The sequence below is a fragment of the Botryllus schlosseri genome, chromosome 12 (genome assembly GCF_051294905.1).
Source record: "Botryllus schlosseri isolate E-star chromosome 12, Bs_hap1, whole genome shotgun sequence".
Taxonomy (NCBI): Eukaryota; Metazoa; Chordata; class Ascidiacea; order Stolidobranchia; family Styelidae; genus Botryllus; species Botryllus schlosseri.
Genome location: NC_137247.1, coordinates 16,873,108 through 16,892,518, shown reverse-complemented (window position 1 = coordinate 16,892,518; position 19,411 = coordinate 16,873,108). Strand labels below are relative to the sequence as shown.

Here is a 19,411-nt window from a genome sequence, read left to right as displayed (position 1 = left end):
TCACATGTCAATCTCACTGTTATAGTTTTGACTCGAGTCATTTTCAATTCACCACCGAGTCAACTCCGAGTCCAAGTTATCGAGCAGAGGTTCGAGTCCGAGTCATGTTATTATAACTCGAGTCCGAGTCCAAGTCATTGTGTTAACTGCTCATCAGTTTCCAGTTAAGTCTTGGTAAACCCACTTTTACAAATCTGTTTGGTGATATCGAATGGTTCGCATTTATAATATACTAATTTTCATCACTTTTAACAGTTTCTGGTCGCATTTTCAAGCACCAGTACCAATAGACGAAATCCCAATAGGGTGGTTACTTTACTGTTCTTCGAAATTACCATGAAATGTCGGTCTTGGCCGTCTGAGTCTCGAGTCATATGACTTGGTTCGAGTCATGCGCAATGACTCGAGTCCAAGTCGAGTCAATACACAGATTGACTCGAGTCGAGTCGAGTCATTTCTCGATTTTGAGAAAATGACTCGAGTCAAGTCGAGTCATCAGAAAATCGTGATTCGAGTCTGACTCGAGTCATTACAACCCTGGTGAGTCACTTGTTGCACATCTATCCGTAAATTAGTTATCAATACCAGGGGCCGTAACAGCACTTCGTCAGGCCCTCCTAAAACGTTGCTCTTGGGCCCCCCATAGGGTGATAAACCGAACTTCGAAGCCCCCAGCCCCCCTTAGGCTTGATGGCTGTTTACCGCTATTTATCATCTAAATCGGGTGTCCGTTTTAGGCAGCTTCTCTCGACTAATCACGCGAAGCGCGAAAAATTTCAACAATTCATGATGGAATCGGTCAATATAATCGGGAATTGCATATATATTGGTATCAATTTCTATCCTCTATCTGCTCACGTAATCAGATTGACCGGTTGAGCCGAGGGAATTGTGTTTGAAAAGGTAGGACCACTCAATAATAATTAAACATCTTCGGGCGTATACCCGTTGGCAGGAACGAAACAGCAATTCGTCAGGCCACCCAAAACACTTTGGTCTTGAGTTCTCATGGGGTGATGAACCGACCCCCCATCCCGTTGTTCGCTTCTGCCACGAAATCAGGATCCCCGTTTAGTGAGCCAGCGTGGAGCCCGAAAATTTTCGATAATTCAAAATAAATTAGGTCAATAAGATCGGGAATTGCATATATATTGCTATCAATTACTTGTCCTCTCTGCTCACGTAATCAGATTTGCCGGTAGAGCTGAGTGAGGTATCTTGGAAACTGTAGGGCCCGTAAATAATGATTAAACATATTCGGACGGGCGAACCTGTTGGTACGACTTCGTTACATGATGTTATTTCGTGACCTCCAGTCTGCTATATCAAAAAATATAGAATCGCCCAAACGTACTAAACTAAAAGATGCACACGATTTCAAATTGGTAGTTCTTCACTGGCATATAATTCTTCCCTGCGCGATGGCAGCCTATCTGTCTCGTGAGGTTCAGATTGCAAAGACAGGAACATTCGGCGCCAGTCATTTAGGCGCCTATGGTCAATTATACCTATATGTATTTTTTATATACATAACGAAGTTTTCGGTCAGCGTAAGGGCAGTCCTTTTCGGCCAAGGTTTTCTCGCTGCCGATAATTCTGGCACACTTCTTGGAGTCGCATGTTACATGGCCTAAAACTTTATATGTCTTCGTGCGTCGTGGCACGGTAATGGCCAACGCCGATATGCCCACTTCTATAAATCTTGCGCATTTTATCTTGGTGGAAGAGTACTTAATAATTAACGTACTTGAAAACTTGAAATCGCGCCATTTTTGAAAAAGTTGCAGAAAATTTCATAAAATACTGTATAATTTATGCTAATTCACTAAATAATTTTTGGCCTCCTTCGAGGTCGCATCGGCTTGGGGTGCGGCAGTTACGGTCCTGTCAATACCTGTATCTATAGGCTACCTATATCTATAAGTAATACTTATACTGCTCGTTCAACTGCAAAGTTAGGGCACATTGCATTGAAACAGCAGTGACGTAATCTTAGCAGTCTACTCACAACTTTCAAGCAATCTTAATTGAAAACTCCAGACTCCAAGCCAAGCAAGAGTATTTTATAGATATAAATTTTTTTCACATACCGATTTCTCAATATTTTCGTGGGGGCCGCAAGAAGGCTAGCTGGGGGCCGCGGTTGGGAATCACTCTCCTAGAGCCACGCCGACGGTACCGGCGTGTTCTACTGCGTCCGCTGGGTCGAACGATACCAGAAAAGTGGGAATCGAAAAAACGATCAAGTCCAACTTTCCTATCCTTTAACATGGAGCAAATCGAAAAAAGTGCAAGTCCGAAAAGTCTCGAAAATTTTCAAGTCCAACTTCCCTATATTTTAACATGGGGACGAAATTGAAAGAAAGTCGAAGTTCAGAAAATTTTCGGAAAATATTCTAAAAAATTTCTCGGCCAAACACACCCCACGACTAGGCTCACACGAAATCTGGGACCGATCCGAGCAAGTATGGGCGGTTTGCCATAGGGCCGCGTGTTTTGGGGTAGGCGACGCGCGGCAAAGTTGCGACAGTTATGTCGCCCACGTTAAAGTATAGGCGAGCTCGAAGATTTTCAAAGTCCAAACTCCCCTTTGAAATGCATGGGCCACATTAAAAGGTCTTCTCCCGCCAGGCGGGTCGAAAGTCCCCCGTGCTTTAGCGTCATTAGCTTTTAGCCTAATTAGCTTTTCATTAGCGTACTTTTCATTAGCTTACTTTTCATTAGCTTACTTTTTCATTAGCTTAATTAGCTTTCCATTAGCTTCATTAGCTTTTCATTAGCTTACTTTTCATTAGCTTACTTTTTCATTAGTTTAATTAGCTTTTCATTAGCTTAATTAGCTTTTCATTAGCTTAATTAGCTTTTCATTAGCTTAATTAGCTTTTCATTAGCTTTTCATTAGCTTAATTAGCTTTTCATTAGCTTACTTAGCATTTCATTAGCTTAATTAGCTGCATTAGCTTTTCATTAGCTTGCATGTACAAAATAAAGGCACCCGGCGCGAAACATGATCAGTTAAATTTATGGACTGGATGAAAAATATTCAAGTAGGGCCTAGGCCGAACTTTTAGTGAGTCCGGAAATATATAGGTAGGCCTACATAATATTGTTTATGTTTGTCATGAAGACAGGCATGGACACAGTGGAGTATGATAGCAGTAATCAATTCATAGGTGATTGCGATGAGGAACTTCGACTCTCGATCTCTGATGATCGTGTCATATGTCGTCGTGGCTATCAGTCATGCTCTAATGACAACGAGCATCGAAACGTCTGAATACGCTTCTGCAATGTCTTGGGTATCGCTAGCCGCGATGTACGTCTTCATGATCGCGTAAGCTATATTAACTGTCCCCGTTGGGCATCTCTCTGACTGTTCCATAAAAACTTGCATTCAGATACGGAGTCGTTACGACTACTTCCTTCGCGCTGATGGGGGTGCTCTGTATCGATAGAACGCGATCACTTAGTCTTTTAATAGGAGGTGCCTGCTTTTGGTTTTTTGCTTGGCTTGTGAGTTTCATGGCTCCATATTTAACGGTAAGTCTTGACCTTATACTGATTCGTCGATTCGTACGGATATATGTTATTTCTGATATCATTCTAGGAATGGATACAAGGATACTCCTTCCTAATATGGATGGGCGTGACCTTGCTAGGCACGGTTAATCTGTTTTTCTTTGTGCCGCGAACGAAGGGAAAGTCAGAGCAAGAAATTCAAGATTTCTTCGCGATAAAAAAATCGTTTTGCACCTATGTTGCGGGTGAGAGACGACGGACGATTTAATCCGGTCCGTGATGCAATCAATGCGGAATGAATAAAAGAGTGCTTCAAAATTTTGGATTTTCATGTTGTTGATAATATTTAAGTGCCAAATTTCGTGTTTGAGACCCCTGATTTACATAGTTAACTCATAGTGTCCTACAGTGGTGTAACCCTAGACACGTTCAAATCTCACTGCTCACTGCACTTGAACTGACTTTCCGAGACCGAAATTTGATAAAACCGCTGTGAATTGAAAGAAAGCTATTGAGCCCCAAACATGCCCTTAGAATTTTGCATTATGACATAGTTTGGCATTGCGACTCCATAAGCACGTGGGTTATATCGATGCCAAAGCTCAGAAGCAAGCGAGCTCTATCATTGCGCGATTGAGCACTCTGAATCTACTCTTAAAGTCGCTCACGACTAAACATTTTAAAATTTCGTGTGCTATTCTTTGTTTTGGCTGACAATTATAGTCTGCAGGCCAGTGTTTCCCAGGTTTTGGTAGAGACTACAGGCTAGTTAATCAAGTGGATATTTATATAAAATCACACACATACACATAGATTAACCATTCAGAATAGATATGACAACGAAACAACGTGATATTGCGCTTCAAAACGATTTATCAAAATGTAGATGATATTTGTTAAAGTAAATCATAAATAATTTCCAGAATTGCAACAAGTGATAAAATAGCAGAATTTCGCCAGGAATTTGCGATATTATTAGATTAGACAGATTATCAGTATTGAAAAATACATTCGTTGATGCTGTACAACTTTGTTATGCGTGAAAATCTGCTTACAAAAGATCAACGTAGTCTGCATTGACTGCGTAATGTGGTGTCCAATGGTGAGGTGAAGCCTGGTTGAACAGCTTGCATACAGATATGAATCTGAGTGAAGGAGAAAATACTTCATAAAGTATTGAAAGGGTTGAAGTTCAAGGCTTAATCAAATAATAAGATGAACAAAACTTCATGTCACGAAGGAAATTAACACGAACTATCTCATTGAGTTGCAAAATCATGCCGCGAGCTTGATGTATGAGCTCCCTCTGCATGGTGCAGAACCAAGCTCGTGTACCGAACAGCACTAACGTGCACCGACGTTCACACCAGACATGGGGTGATTACTTCATGAATGTAATCGATTGCGATTACGATTACTTCAGAATCATGCGATTACGATTACGATTACGATTACAGCAAAATCGGGAAGTAGTCGATTACGATTACGATTACATTGGAAAAGTAATCACGATTACTCACGATTACATTTGCTTCTTAGGACTATAATCTTAAATGATATATTGGAAGACAATACAAGGATTGCGTTGGAAAGGCTTAATGAGATATCAACTCTCTTCATATTTCATGCGTCACTTGCTTATTACGTCATAATATACAAATTGCCCAACTTTATAGGGGATGATTTATCGCACCCAACGATTTGCATTATTGCCAGGTCTTTACCTGCCGCACCCCTAATTTCTTAATAGGGTGGGAAGCGTGCTCGAAGGGGACTCAAAAGTATTTCGTAAACCAAGATAAATTATAGAGTATTTTCGAGAATTTAATTAATTCTTGAAAATGTTCTTCGAGCTTTGCGATTCAAATGTCTCTAGTACAGGGGTCACCAACGCGGACCAAATGAGTCGCCCTGCGGTCGCTGTAGCAAATATCCAAATGAGAGATTTGAAAGTTGAAGCTGGTTTCATATGAGCAGCAGTTGAAAATGGGTCGGCCGACCCCAAGGAACATACGAACGCAGTCGCTCGGGGCATTGCTCGTCTTCGCCCGTCACGCGGCTGCTCAACGGTAATCTATATAGTTAATATTCCCAAATCTCGTTTCGGCGCGCACTGCAGCAACGCAACTGGGCCCGGAGGAGCTGGTGTGAGTCCTGGCGAGTGAGCGTTTTTTGTTCTTGGTAAGGGGCGGAAACCCGGTCCAGTGCTCTGATTGTCTTACTCTAAGTGAAGAAATCCAACTGAACACGGAGAAACGGCGGGAGTAAGTGGTAACCCGTCGGTCGTCGCAATAATCAGTACACACTACGCAAGAAGTAGCTTTTTGTTTCAAAACGGTTGGTGACCGCTGCTCCAGTAGATAGCTGGGTTTGAAATGCATACCTCTTTCCCTCAAGAAAAAACATTCATAGGCTATTTTATGGGAACAGGCATTTCGGAGCCGGTCATTACCGCGCCACGATCCCACAACATACCGCGGAATGTGATACCAAAGAAATACCTTTGCCGAAACTTAGGGTATTCGTCCATTGTCAATAGCCGCGCTGGGTGGGCGTGACTAATAAGTCCTGTCCTTCCAATCTGGGCCTACAATGCAAATGCCACCCGGCGCATCCACAAAGAAAGAAAGCCATGACAATTTGTGTGTGCGTCTCACGAAAGATATTCTTTTAGTCTGCTACGTTTGGGCGAGTACAATATCTTTTGATTATACAACAGACTGGAGATCGTGAATTACCGACATACAATAAAGTAATTATAACAACATACCAGATGCTATAATTCTGAATTACGTGCCCCAGATCTACAGGTAAATCTGACACTCGGGGCTGAGAGAGGTTATAAATGAATAGTAATATAATGCAATTACCAATATTATTGACGAAATTCAGTTTTGAAAATTGACCAACGGTTGGACTGGGGGACGAATTGCTGTTTTGGTTCTGATTCTAGCTACAACCCACGCTAACATGTCAGGTTTTATAAGCGGATGGTTATGGCGGCAGGTCCAAATGCTGAGTAACGAACTGTGAAATAACAATTGACGCCCGTTCCAAGTAGTTATATTAGAATAAGATATAGTGAACATAAAAATTCTGCCTTCAACTTCATACATATACTGCGAGCTGCTGTTACGAGAAACGGCTAAGCACGGCTCAGTTATGATATATATCAACAGCTGTTTATTTGTAATGCTTCGTTGCGGAAACTGCAATGTTTTATTCGACGAGTACGAAATTCCGAATCTTCATCAGGTGCACGTGCGTACTTAGGCGTCCTGCTCGCCAAGCAGCAACGGTAAACTGCGTTTAAATAAGCACAACCAAACATCAATACATAAGTTACTATTTGAAACTATAGGCAGAGTGGTGATCAATATCCTGCTGCGAGGTAGGGGCTTCTGTAGTGTATTGATAACCTGATATACACCACGGGGGGGTGTTCTTACAATCACACTACAATGTCCATCGCATGTCTGTTTACTATGTGTGGATACCTACGCAATGACGAGCGGAGCTAATACTTCTGACGTAATAATGAGTAGTGGCGTTTGAAAACAGACGTTCGTGCTATCGCTAACGTGGTATATTATCTCATTCTTGTTCACGAATATTCAGTGTATGTCATAGTCCTTGTACCAACTAAAAGTAATCGTTCTTTCACAAAAAAATCGATTAGATATGGGAAGTAGTCGATTACGATTACGATTACTTCGGATTTTTTTCGAATGTAATCGATTGCGATTACGATTACTTCAAAATGCTGTAATCGTCGTAATCGATTACGATTACTAATCGCGATTACCCCATGTCTGGTTCACACCATTCCTAAAGTTTAGCCCTCAAATCATGAGTGAATCCAAACCGACAATCTCTCTGGTAACGTGTAAATTCATGGACATGCTCTGAGAAGCCATCATTTTTATGGTAGGAATTGAAATTTCCTATCCGTTCTTTGGAAGTGTTTGTGGTAGTTATCGTGTGTGGGTATGTGAAACGCCAGTTATAATGTATTAGATGGTTCTTCGGTATGTCATTTTTTTAAACTCTCGATGTGAAAAGTCAATGCCGCGGTATTTATAGCCCGGCTCGTATTCAGATGGATGGAATTAGATGAAATTATCAGATGAATGTTTGAACTTGGCGTGTGCTCTTATTTGAATCAGATATGGACAGAAGGACATCATTCCAAAATTGATATTGCTTGAAGTCGGTGCTGTGGGTTCAATTTTGACCTCAGAGATGGAACAAGGAGCAATAACAGGCTGATCGCGATATGCTGCAGTCTCAAGTTATTCCGGATTACACTATCGAGATTGACATATCATCAATTTCTTACGATCCTTACGCACACCATCAGATTTTATCAATACTATTTTCATCGGTCCAAGAGTTACATGGTTACGGTACTATGAAATCGTATCCAACGTCACGACTGCAACTATTACACTGGTCTACACGATTTTTGCGCCATGAGATTCCTCTTCGTCATATTTACCTAATTTGGGGGTGTTGAGTCCGAATCTGGCGTTATTTTTGTTCTATCACGTCACGTTTTGGAGATAATGAAAATATGTCGATTTTTACTACTTTTTTGGGGTACTCAAGTAGATTAAACCTACTTGCAGTACTTACTTAAGTTGATATGTTTTCAGACTACTTCCACTACTACCTGAACAGTATTTTGGATAAACTATTTACTTTTGCAATCCGGATTTTGAAAAGTAGGAAGTAGATTAAGGAAATGATTGCACCACTCTCATGAGTTTCATTATCATACGAGCTGCGTGACATAGCCCCTAAAGCATGATAAGTGGTAACTGAATATATTTCCGAATATTCTACCGATCTGTATAGTGTCAATATAGACACTTTGCGTTAGCCGAGAAGATACATCTTGCGAATTCATATGTAGCCACCTCCGACAAACTGCTGGAAAGTATGCGACCACCCTCTCCGACCAAATATACTTAGACTTACTGACTCTTAGTACTTCGGAAACCTTTCGTTTCGTCTTCCACTTGAGGTACTTTTGACGGGTCTTAGAAATTAGTAGTAATTGAGTAGAAATGTAAGGCGTTACTTGTTCTACTTGAGTAGCAACGCCGATCAACTACTGTGGTTCATAGAAAAATATTTACGGCAAATCAGAAACCGCCAAAAATGCATAAGCTTTTTTTTTAGAACTGAAGTTTGTTCATGCAAAACAGAAACACAATGCCTCAAAACCAGAGTTTTGGAGCTGGCACAAATTTTAAACTGCTCCAGCTCCGGCTCCGGCTCCGAGGCTCTCTTCTATCATGAATTAGCTCCGGTTCCAAGCTCCGGAGCTCGTTGATACCGCTTCTCCGGCTCCAGCTCCGGCTCGGGCCCGTAAACTATCGCACGGTTCAGTCTTGTAATCAATAATTACCGTTGTGCCGGGGCCGTCGCGACGAACCGTTATTTTGTGTGGGTATGCGCAGTCCTGTGACTTCATAATCACTCTATGTCGACTGTCGAAAACGTCATAGTCGCATGAGGACTCATCCCACGGCATTGCAGCATGCCGCATCAAAACACTAATACGACGTTTTAATACCGGCGCTGCACTTGATCATATCAAGCCTTATACAGTTGACTGTAGTCTTGAAGGTGTGGGATTGTTCAAGTGTGACTGCAGCAAGCGCCACACGAGCGCATGTCGCGACCAGAAATTCGCTTCCTACTGATTGCCCAATGGGTTGAAATTCGATATTGATGCGCTCGTTGCCAGTCCGTCAAGTGAGTAGTGTAGTAGATCGCTCGTGATGTGGCAGGGGTTCTTATGGGCCCGCTCGACCGGTGCCTCGAAAACTCGTGTTGAACCGGTGACCCTTTTGACCCCCCCTTCCGCTCGACCGGTGCCTGGGTTGGTATAGGCATCTCTCGACCGGTAACCCTTTTCGGTATAGGGATCGCTCGACCGGTGCCTCGAAACTCGTGTTGAACCGGTGACCCTTTTCGGTATATGCATCGCTCGACCGGTGCCTCGAAACTCGTGTTGAACCGGTAACCCTTTTCGGTATATGCATCGCTCGACCGGTGCTAGTATAGATATCTCTCGACCGGTGACCCTTTTCGGTATATGCATCGCTCAACCGGTGCTAGTATAGCCATCTCTCGACCGGTAACCCTTTTCGGTATATGAATCGCTCAACCGATGTCGCGGTGGTAATTCATACGTTCGGGTATATGCATCTCTCGACCGGTGTTGAATATGTATCAAATAAATAGTCATGTGAATGAATCTTTGTTAATGTGTATATCGTGAAAACTCGTGGTCGTGACTCGCCTTTTTTGCTATAGGTGGTGACGGTAATTCGCCTGCCGTGTATTCTTACGGGCTCTGTGGTGACTCGCCATGTGTTCTTATGGGTGCGGTCGCATGCAGCTATTGTGTCTTATGGGTGCGGCCGTGAATCGCCCTTTCGGTATAGGCATCTCTCGCACGTCGTACTTTCGCATGTCGTGCTTTCGCGTATAGGTTGTGTTGGTGATTCGTAATGGGTTCTTATGGCCGTGGCGGTGATTCGTACTTTCGAGTATAGGCATCTCTCGCGCGGTGTTGAATATGTACGAGTCACCAACAATAACCGCACAAACGGAAACGTGGCTTGTTGTGAGGATTACGCAGTGCGTGCGACCTATAATTCGAATGACCTGTGCGCTGAATTGTTTCCGTGCAGTTGTGGGCTACTATCGATTATTACACTAGACCGGTCAGTGTGAAATAGTTTGATCGTAAATTATGATATATGATGTCGTAGTTTAGTCGTGTCAAATGACCGATCGTGTTCTCTTTCCTCGCTATTGATTGCTACCTGAATAATACTTTCGGCTTATTCACACCGCTGTTTCGCACCTACAGAATAGTCTGCTGTTCACAGTCACAACTTCATCGCGATAGCACAATTTTCACACCTCGATCAGTAGAACAACACCGCACTAACCCAGTTGTCGAATCACATAGGTCATACATTTTACGCGAAATGAAATATTGTATTGTGGTATACAAATATGCAAACTATTCTTTCAATTCAACAAGTCTAGTTAACGAATCGATTTTCAAGCTGCCGACACAGTTTTTAACACGAGTGAGTTGATATTTCTTCCCGGGTACGAACGAGGCTTTGTTCCATTGGTCCAAAACCACCTCACCAGTATCATCCTTCAATGTAAAACTGTATAATTTCAACTCCTTTCCGGCACCAGAATTGACCGTCTTCTCCTCTCGAGAAACACAAGTAGCGGCGATCGAGACGTATTCATCTTTATTTCCGTATACCGATTCACAGGTCAATAATGGGTATTCTTCAGTCGTATGTCTCGATTTTCCATGCAGAGTTACTGACGAAGCCCGTCCCCGTAATACAGCAGGTTTTCCAGTAAACTTGTCAATTTGGACCCAACCGGATTTGACCATGAGTTTTTTTCGTTTGGAGAATGCTTTCTCAATGACCCCGAACAATTCACGATTGAAACACGTGAAAGATATCTCTTCGTTATTGCCGTCGATGAATATACCTTTGAGATATTGGCTAACGCCACCTCTTTTGGGTGATGAGACGAATTTGACGCCGACGTGAAAATTTGAAGTTGCTCCGACTTGCATAGTGTTGACGCTGTTCGATGTCATATCGTTTGATAAAGTGTCAACTTGAAATGTAACTCACTACACAAATCGAGTTGAATCGTATTTGAATGTATTGATTCGACCCAACTCAAATCCTTTGACAAATCCTATTAACGCGATCTGTTGAATCGAACGTAACCTGAATATTACTGACGCCAACATTCACCCGCATCGGATCATTCACACATTCCACGCCGCTGTTTTAACACTTATAGAATCAATACCAACTATCTCTAACCCGATAATATTCAATCATTTTGGTAATTTGCCAACTTTAAATCCATTCGCGGGATGTACTAAAGGTAAATCCAAATAATCCAGAATGAAATATTTGGACTTTGACATTGCGTGAATTGAAATAGGTTTGACAAACATGACTACCAACTTTCACCAAGTCACATTTCAAGATTATACTTTGAAACAATCCTTGAAACTGACAACTCTATTCACGACTCCGTTTCCGTTTGTAAAATAGGGTTTCAGAAATACTATCACTATGACAACTCAACATTTTACCATCTCGCCATGCACAAACGAGTAAAATACAAAAACCTTGGTAAGTCAATCCGTTTGTAGTAACTCACCAAACCAAAACAAAAAGTGTCCGTATGAAAAGTAGACAAGACTACGCGAGTAATCACTACAACCCACAAACATACCAACTCAGTTGTATCCATATCCCATATTTTTTATTCAACTGTAAGATGAAGTAATTACTACTTGGCGCGCGGTTTGAGATTAACACATTACATTTGAGTATACGAGATTTGAATGTCTGACCAACGTAGTTGAGAATTCTTACAATCGAACGATGGTGTTATATTCAAAGTTATCATGCTGTGAACATAAGGATTGACGCATTGATTTGACATATGAGATTTGTAATAGTTGATCATTACTTGATTAGTAAATTATGACATTATTAGACCAGGGTTGTGTTGAAGGTTATTACGATACCAACAAACTTTTCAGAAACATTGTTATTAACATATCGATTTGTAAAACTAGATTAACATGTCTGAAATGTTTTGGTTGGGAAGATTAAGCCGTGTTCGTAAAAACCACGCAGCGTATTGTGGAAATCAGGAAATAATTTACAAATGTAATTGTCTCCAGTAACCAAGACTAAAGATGAAACAACAATTTTCTTTGTTGAACAATAACCGGTACAATACTTTATCGTCGTAATCTGCGGTGGGAATTGAAACACTTTCGCACATTTCCCGGTGTCAAGATATCACACTAGGTGAATTGACATATCGCCGCTTGATTAATGCTTAATCCGTTCGCGCCATTTCACACACTTTGATCATTACAAAAAACAAATTGGAATATGTTTGCTAGATGCATTCAATTCGGTTAGAAATGTCTGGTACACAACAATCGTAATATCAATGAAGTACTTGCTACACTGTAATTCACTTAACGTGTTTTGCATTGTTGTTCATTTGTAGTATTGATTGTTTTTGAACCCCCAAATAATAATTCCCCGACATGAAACCAAACCGTTGAAAGTCGTTACCATCACAACGAAACAATTTGTACGATGTTTGCTAAATGTATCCTATAGTTAGGTGTACTAGAATTATTTGTCTAACACATACACCGACAATGCAATCGAAAATTTTTCCGTTGTCATTGCTAGAGTAAATGTCATCACAATACTCTGTCACTAAAAGACGTTACTTGTATGTGATTGAATCCCTAACAATTATCTCACTAAACCGAACTCCAAAGAAATTTTACTCACTCGACGGATATGAAACAGCGTCGCTTAATCGGTCTATATCGTTTTTCTAAAGGTAAATCATATCCATCCAATAGAAAACAATTTTCACTAGCTTGGTAATGAAACCGAAGTCTTCAGTCGATATTTTGTTTGTGTCAAATACTTTGTAATAAACACATTTGAGTGGTTGAGCTTTACATCATCAAGCTGTCATCTGTAAATCGAGATTACATCCGACTTGTAACTCTATCGTTTAACTAACCGAGTTGTATGCACAGTTTGATATTTTGGTCATTTAGTGATTGCTGAACATACCAAACGATGCACACCCACCGCCGAAATACTGCGTTGATCTTAATTTCCATCATCGTGATAATCGAAGTACATTTCTTTCGAATTCGTAACAACCGACTACGACATGATAAATTTTTGACAAGTTTACTTAGAAGGTTTGTTGCATATCGCGAAAAATAATATACCACTCATATTGATACTGTTACTTCATTGATCGATATTTTCAAACGAGTAAAATTTATTACTTGAGTTTCTCCGCTTAATGTAAATGTAAACTCAGTCGTCTTTTAACATCACAAATACATTGATAAAAAGTAGGCAATCAAACACAACACTTTGTACGACACTAATTATTGTTCCACACATCTCATTTCATACTAAGTGTATACGAAAGATATTCACGACACATGAAAATATTCGCTCATGCTACGAACATACGCAATGATTGGTGGTGCTTTCAAACTGTTTCGATATCACAAGAACTTTATTGTCTGAATGGGTGTTCATGTATCTTAATAATCAAATAGTTCAACACAGAACTAGTACTAACAGAAACATCAGAGAGTTGTTTACACAAAAGTTTGTATGTGTACAGTATGCGAATACCATGTGTAAGTCCAGCACAATTGCAGTATCCATCCGAGTTTAGTCAACACAAATTTATTACAACGGAGCCACGTAAACTTTCGTGAAAGAAAAGCATACTCACTTCCAGAGGGTTATGTCAACACCATAGCAGTAAATCAGCTACTCCAACAACAAAGTACATATGTTTCTAGCCACGATCCTTACATCTTTCACATAGATCAATCTAGTTTGCTAACGAAAAGTGCTGAGTCATCACATGATCGACCTCACAACAAAACAACTAGTAGATATTATCATTCAAAATATTCCTAACCCTTTACACACCAGTGACAAATCATACAACGAATATGTTTTGTGGGTCGAATTGTTGTTCAGTGTCAAGTCTACCTGTTGAAACGTACATTAAAACAGCGCAATTCAATTAAAACCACGAATCTATTTTCATTTCCTCACAAACTGTCACATACAGAAAAATAAATTTTATTCCGCCAAAACATACTTGTAACCAATCGCTTTCATTAAACACACAACACCATAAAAGTATTTACTTTCTACAACATAGACATTCTGATGTAGTCAAGAAATATTTTTATTAATCAAAATCATCGACTTCTGTTTACGGCGTTAGTGTGTGCATGTCATACGTGTGGGATCCGTATTAAAATGGACACGACACGACTGAATGTAAGGAGATAGAAGTCTATCGCATAGATTTACATGTGGTCTTCGCTACGGTTTCAAAAAACGAATCATCTCTTTGCATTGATCGAGACCGAGCAAGTTAGTTAATGGCCATGATTGTGTTTGTCATATGCGAATGATAGGGTTACTGTCAAATCTACATACAACAACCTTCTGGCACTCATAATAGCAATTTCATTCTCTCCCTTCGTAATTGTAGACTCACGACAAGTATATTGTACAACTCGACAGCTACGTTTAACAACACCAACGACACTAAACATACGATACCTACCCAAGTAAAATTACCATTTTCACCTGGAGGTCAGTCGTTACCTGAGTAAAAATACCATTATTCTTTGGAGATTTATCGTTTAATCAGAGTAACAAAACATTTTCACTTGGGGGTCTATCGTTTCCAAGAGTAACAAGCCCCCTTTCCTTTGGAAATCTATTTTTTCCCTGGGTAACAAACCTTTTTCACTTGGAAATATATTTTTTCTCTGGATAACAAACCTTTATCACTTGGAAATATATTTTTTTCCCTGAGCAACAAACCTTTTTCACTTGGGAATATATTTTTTCCCTGAGCAACAAACCTTTTTCACTTGGGAATATATTTTTTCTCTGGATAACAAACCTTTTTCACTTGGAAATATATTTTTTCTCTGGGTAACAAACCTTTTTCACTTGGAAATATATTTTTTCTCTGGGTAACAAACCTTTTTCACTTGGAAATATATTTTTTACCTGAGTACCAAACCTTTTTCACTTGGAAATATATTTTTATCCTACAGCAACAAACCATTTTCACATGGAAAACTACTTTTACCTAGAGTAACTAATCATTTTCTTTTGGAAATATATTTTCTCCCTGGGTAACAAACCCGTTTCGTTTGGAAAACTATCATTTACCTGAGTACCAATACCGTTTGCACTTGGAAATCTATCTTTTCTCTGGGTAACAATACCATTTTCGTTTTGAAAACTGACAACCACACCCGACAATTTGATATTTTTGTATATTGTTACAACGGGCAGTGACAAAATATACACCAACCACGACTCCGATACATTTGTGCAATCGCATATTTACTTGTGTTGGTGCATCCCATCAAAATCATCGGTTACCCACATGCAATGTGCTCTTGTATATCGAAATGTATGTTTGGGAAATTGGACAATAGGTTTCGATAGGTCTGTGATGTCCGGGTTCGTGCTTTGGATTTTCCAGAGTCAAAATGTCTGAATAAAACACCTCCTCGACGATGGTTGGTATGTGGATAACGGTGTTCGGAAAACGGTTGGATTTATGTCACCCATCGCGATAACAATTCCAGGTCGAGTTTTCCCCGCATGTTTACTATATTGTGTCTTTATTGGTCATGTATGTCTCAACATTCAGTTTGAAATCGGAAACTCTGATAAAGTACGTAACCGGAGCCGGATATCAACTCTGAATCGATAAACCAATGAACAATATTCAAAGTAAACATGTTACACCCTGTGTTTCCACGAAAAAATACCATCCAGACATACGTCGCGCTTGTTTGCCCACACCAGTATACGCGTAAATGGAGGTGTGTGACATTGCATGCAATGTGTTGGTATACAAACATCGGGGAGTAATCCTTCGATCCACAGACATTATCATAGCCGGTAATTTTGATGCAGATCGAATGTCATCAAGCACACCCGATAACAATACCAATAAGCCACATTGCAATGACTCTGAGTCCGCGCTATGACATCGATATTTCGACACCGTTCACTGATTTATTCGATGGTGTTATCGTGTTGTAACATTACAAGATAGTCATGACCCTATCTGCAGACGGACCACCCAGACCAATTGGATACATCGGTCAATATCCGTCGTGTTGTCGACACCGAAGTTTTCTGCTGAGACTGCAGCGTTTGACCAATGTGAACTATCGAAGTACGGGTGCTCGAAATGATTGCGATCAGTCTTTCACTAAATCACGATGCATGGATATCGCTACTCCCACATAACGACTCCAAATAAATATCGTGAACAGTGATTCTGCAAATCTCGGACTGATACTGTGGTCCAATAAGGTGTGTTTCTGTGGAATGAAGACTGCAATCGTACACCACAATAGAACACTACCTCGTGATTTCACACGCAAGCATATTACACACTTTCGTAAGGGTCCAGTTCGTCCGGCGACATTTCGAAACGGTCATCGTCACAAGAGATCGAGGTTGGTCTCGTCATATCGGAGCATTTTGAAACTGTCATCACCACAAGGTTATTGACGTTGGTTTCAGTTGGTCATGTCAATCCGTTTCACAATCCACCGTTTTTCAACTCCCCGCACCATAGTGTTACGACACAGACAAGAAGCGTCGGTGGAAATAATAAAACACGGAAGGGACACTTTGGTGTTATTTGACATGGACTTTACACCTGACGAACCTTATATTCGAGCGATGCATTGGAATGCCGCTTGTATTATTGACGTAGAAGGAACAGAAATGTATCGATTTATTGGTTTCGTACATATCCAACGAAAATCTGGGTATATGATTGTGCATGGCTCGCATATTCGATTGTGAACGCTCTATTGATATATGCTGTACAGTTCACTTTCGCCGTCGTGCGAATAACCCATGTTACGGTTCCATGTTTGTGCGTCTGTATGTCATGCTTCAGATTGACTCAGAGTCATTGCAATGTGGCTTATTGGTATTGTTATCGGGTGTGCTTGATGACATTCGATCTGCATCAAAATTACCGGCTATGATAATGTCTGTGGATCGAAGGATTACTCCCCGATGTTTGTATATACCAACACATTGCATGCAATGTCACACACCTCCATTTACGCGTATACTGGTGTGGGCAAACAAGCGCGACGTATGTCTGGATGGTATTTTTTCGTGGAAACACAGGGTGTAACATGTTTACTTTGAATATTGTTCATTGGTTTATCGATTCAGAGTTGATATCCGGCTCCGGTTACGTACTTTATCAGAGTTTCCGATTTCAAACTGAATGTTGAGACATACATGACCAATAAAGACACAATATAGTAAACATGCGGGGAAAACTCGACCTGGAATTGTTATCGCGATGGGTGACATAAATCCAACCGTTTTCCGAACACCGTTATCCACATACCAACCATCGTCGAGGAGGTGTTTTATTCAGACATTTTGACTCTGGAAAATCCAAAGCACGAACCCGGACATCACAGACCTATCGAAACCTATTGTCCAATTTCCCAAACATACATTTCGATATACAAGAGCACATTGCATGTGGGTAACCGATGATTTTGATGGGATGCACCAACACAAGTAAATATGCGATTGCACAAATGTATCGGAGTCGTGGTTGGTGTATATTTTGTCACTGCCCGTTGTAACAATATACAAAAATATCAAATTGTCGGGTGTGGTTGTCAGTTTTCAAAACGAAAATGGTATTGTTACCCAGAGAAAAGATAGATTTCCAAGTGCAAACGGTATTGGTACTCAGGTAAATGATAGTTTTCCAAACGAAACGGGTTTGTTACCCAGGGAGAAAATATATTTCCAAAAGAAAATGATTAGTTACTCTAGGTAAAAGTAGTTTTCCATGTGAAAATGGTTTGTTGCTGTAGGATAAAAATATATTTCCAAGTGAAAAAGGTTTGGTACTCAGGTAAAAAATATATTTCCAAGTGAAAAAGGTTTGTTACCCAGAGAAAAAATATATTTCCAAGTGAAAAAGGTTTGTTATCCAGAGAAAAAATATATTCCCAAGTGAAAAAGGTTTGTTGCTCAGGGAAAAAATATATTCCCAAGTGAAAAAGGTTTGTTGCTCAGGGAAAAAAATATATTTCCAAGTGATAAAGGTTTGTTATCCAGAGAAAAAATATATTTCCAAGTGAAAAAGGTTTGTTACCCAGGGAAAAAATAGATTTCCAAAGGAAAGGGGGCTTGTTACTCTTGGAAACGATAGACCCCCAAGTGAAAATGTTTTGTTACTCTGATTAAACGATAAATCTCCAAAGAATAATGGTATTTTTACTCAGGTAACGACTGACCTCCAGGTGAAAATGGTAATTTTACTTGGGTAGGTATCGTATGTTTAGTGTCGTTGGTGTTGTTAAACGTAGCTGTCGAGTTGTACAATATACTTGTCGTGAGTCTACAATTACGAAGGGAGAGAATGAAATTGCTATTATGAGTGCCAGAAGGTTGTTGTATGTAGATTTGACAGTAACCCTATCATTCGCATATGACAAACACAATCATGGCCATTAACTAACTTGCTCGGTCTCGATCAATGCAAAGAGATGATTCGTTTTTTGAAACCGTAGCGAAGACCACATGTAAATCTATGCGATAGACTTCTATCTCCTTACATTCAGTCGTGTCGTGTCCATTTTAATACGGATCCCACACGTATTACATGCACACACTAACGCCGTAAACAGAAGTCGATGATTTTGATTAATAAAAATATTTCTTGACTACATCAGAATGTCTATGTTGTAGAAAGTAAATACTTTTATGGTGTTGTGTGTTTAATGAAAGCGATTGGTTACAAGTATGTTTTGGCGGAATAAAATTTATTTTTCTGTATGTGACAGTTTGTGAGGAAATGAAAATAGATTCGTGGTTTTAATTGAATTGCGCTGTTTTAATGTACGTTTCAACAGGTAGACTTGACACTGAACAACAATTCGACCCACAAAACATATTCGTTGTATGATTTGTCACTGGTGTGTAAAGGGTTAGGAATATTTTGAATGATAATATCTACTAGTTGTTTTGTTGTGAGGTCGATCATGTGATGACTCAGCACTTTTCGTTAGCAAACTAGATTGATCTATGTGAAAGATGTAAGGATCGTGGCTAGAAACATATGTACTTTGTTGTTGGAGTAGCTGATTTACTGCTATGGTGTTGACATAACCCTCTGGAAGTGAGTA

At 40.2% G+C, this 19,411-nt stretch overlaps 2 protein-coding genes and 1 long non-coding RNA gene across 3 annotated transcripts in view; all 3 read left to right on the top strand.

Moving 5' to 3' along the window:
- Nucleotides 1-4,540, top strand: part of LOC145451767 (solute carrier family 2, facilitated glucose transporter member 5-like) — a 64,370-nt gene extending 59,830 nt beyond the window's left edge. The window contains exons 8-10 of the mRNA XM_080330007.1: nucleotides 3,174-3,334; nucleotides 3,399-3,540; nucleotides 3,608-4,540. Of these exons, the coding sequence (XP_080186133.1) occupies nucleotides 3,174-3,334; nucleotides 3,399-3,540; nucleotides 3,608-3,787 (483 nt within the window). The 3' untranslated portion in view covers nucleotides 3,788-4,540. The remainder of the gene's footprint in view (nucleotides 1-3,173; nucleotides 3,335-3,398; nucleotides 3,541-3,607) is intronic.
- Nucleotides 1-19,411, top strand: part of LOC145451771 (uncharacterized) — a 135,355-nt gene that overhangs the window by 89,030 nt on the left and 26,914 nt on the right. The gene's annotated exons all lie outside the window — the stretch shown is intronic.
- LOC145451764 (kelch-like protein 24) overlaps nucleotides 890-19,411 on the top strand; it is a 57,184-nt gene continuing 38,662 nt past the window's right edge. Inside the window, exon 1 of the mRNA XM_080330004.1 lies at nucleotides 890-903. The gene's annotated coding sequence lies outside the window, so the exon portion shown is untranslated. The remainder of the gene's footprint in view (nucleotides 904-19,411) is intronic.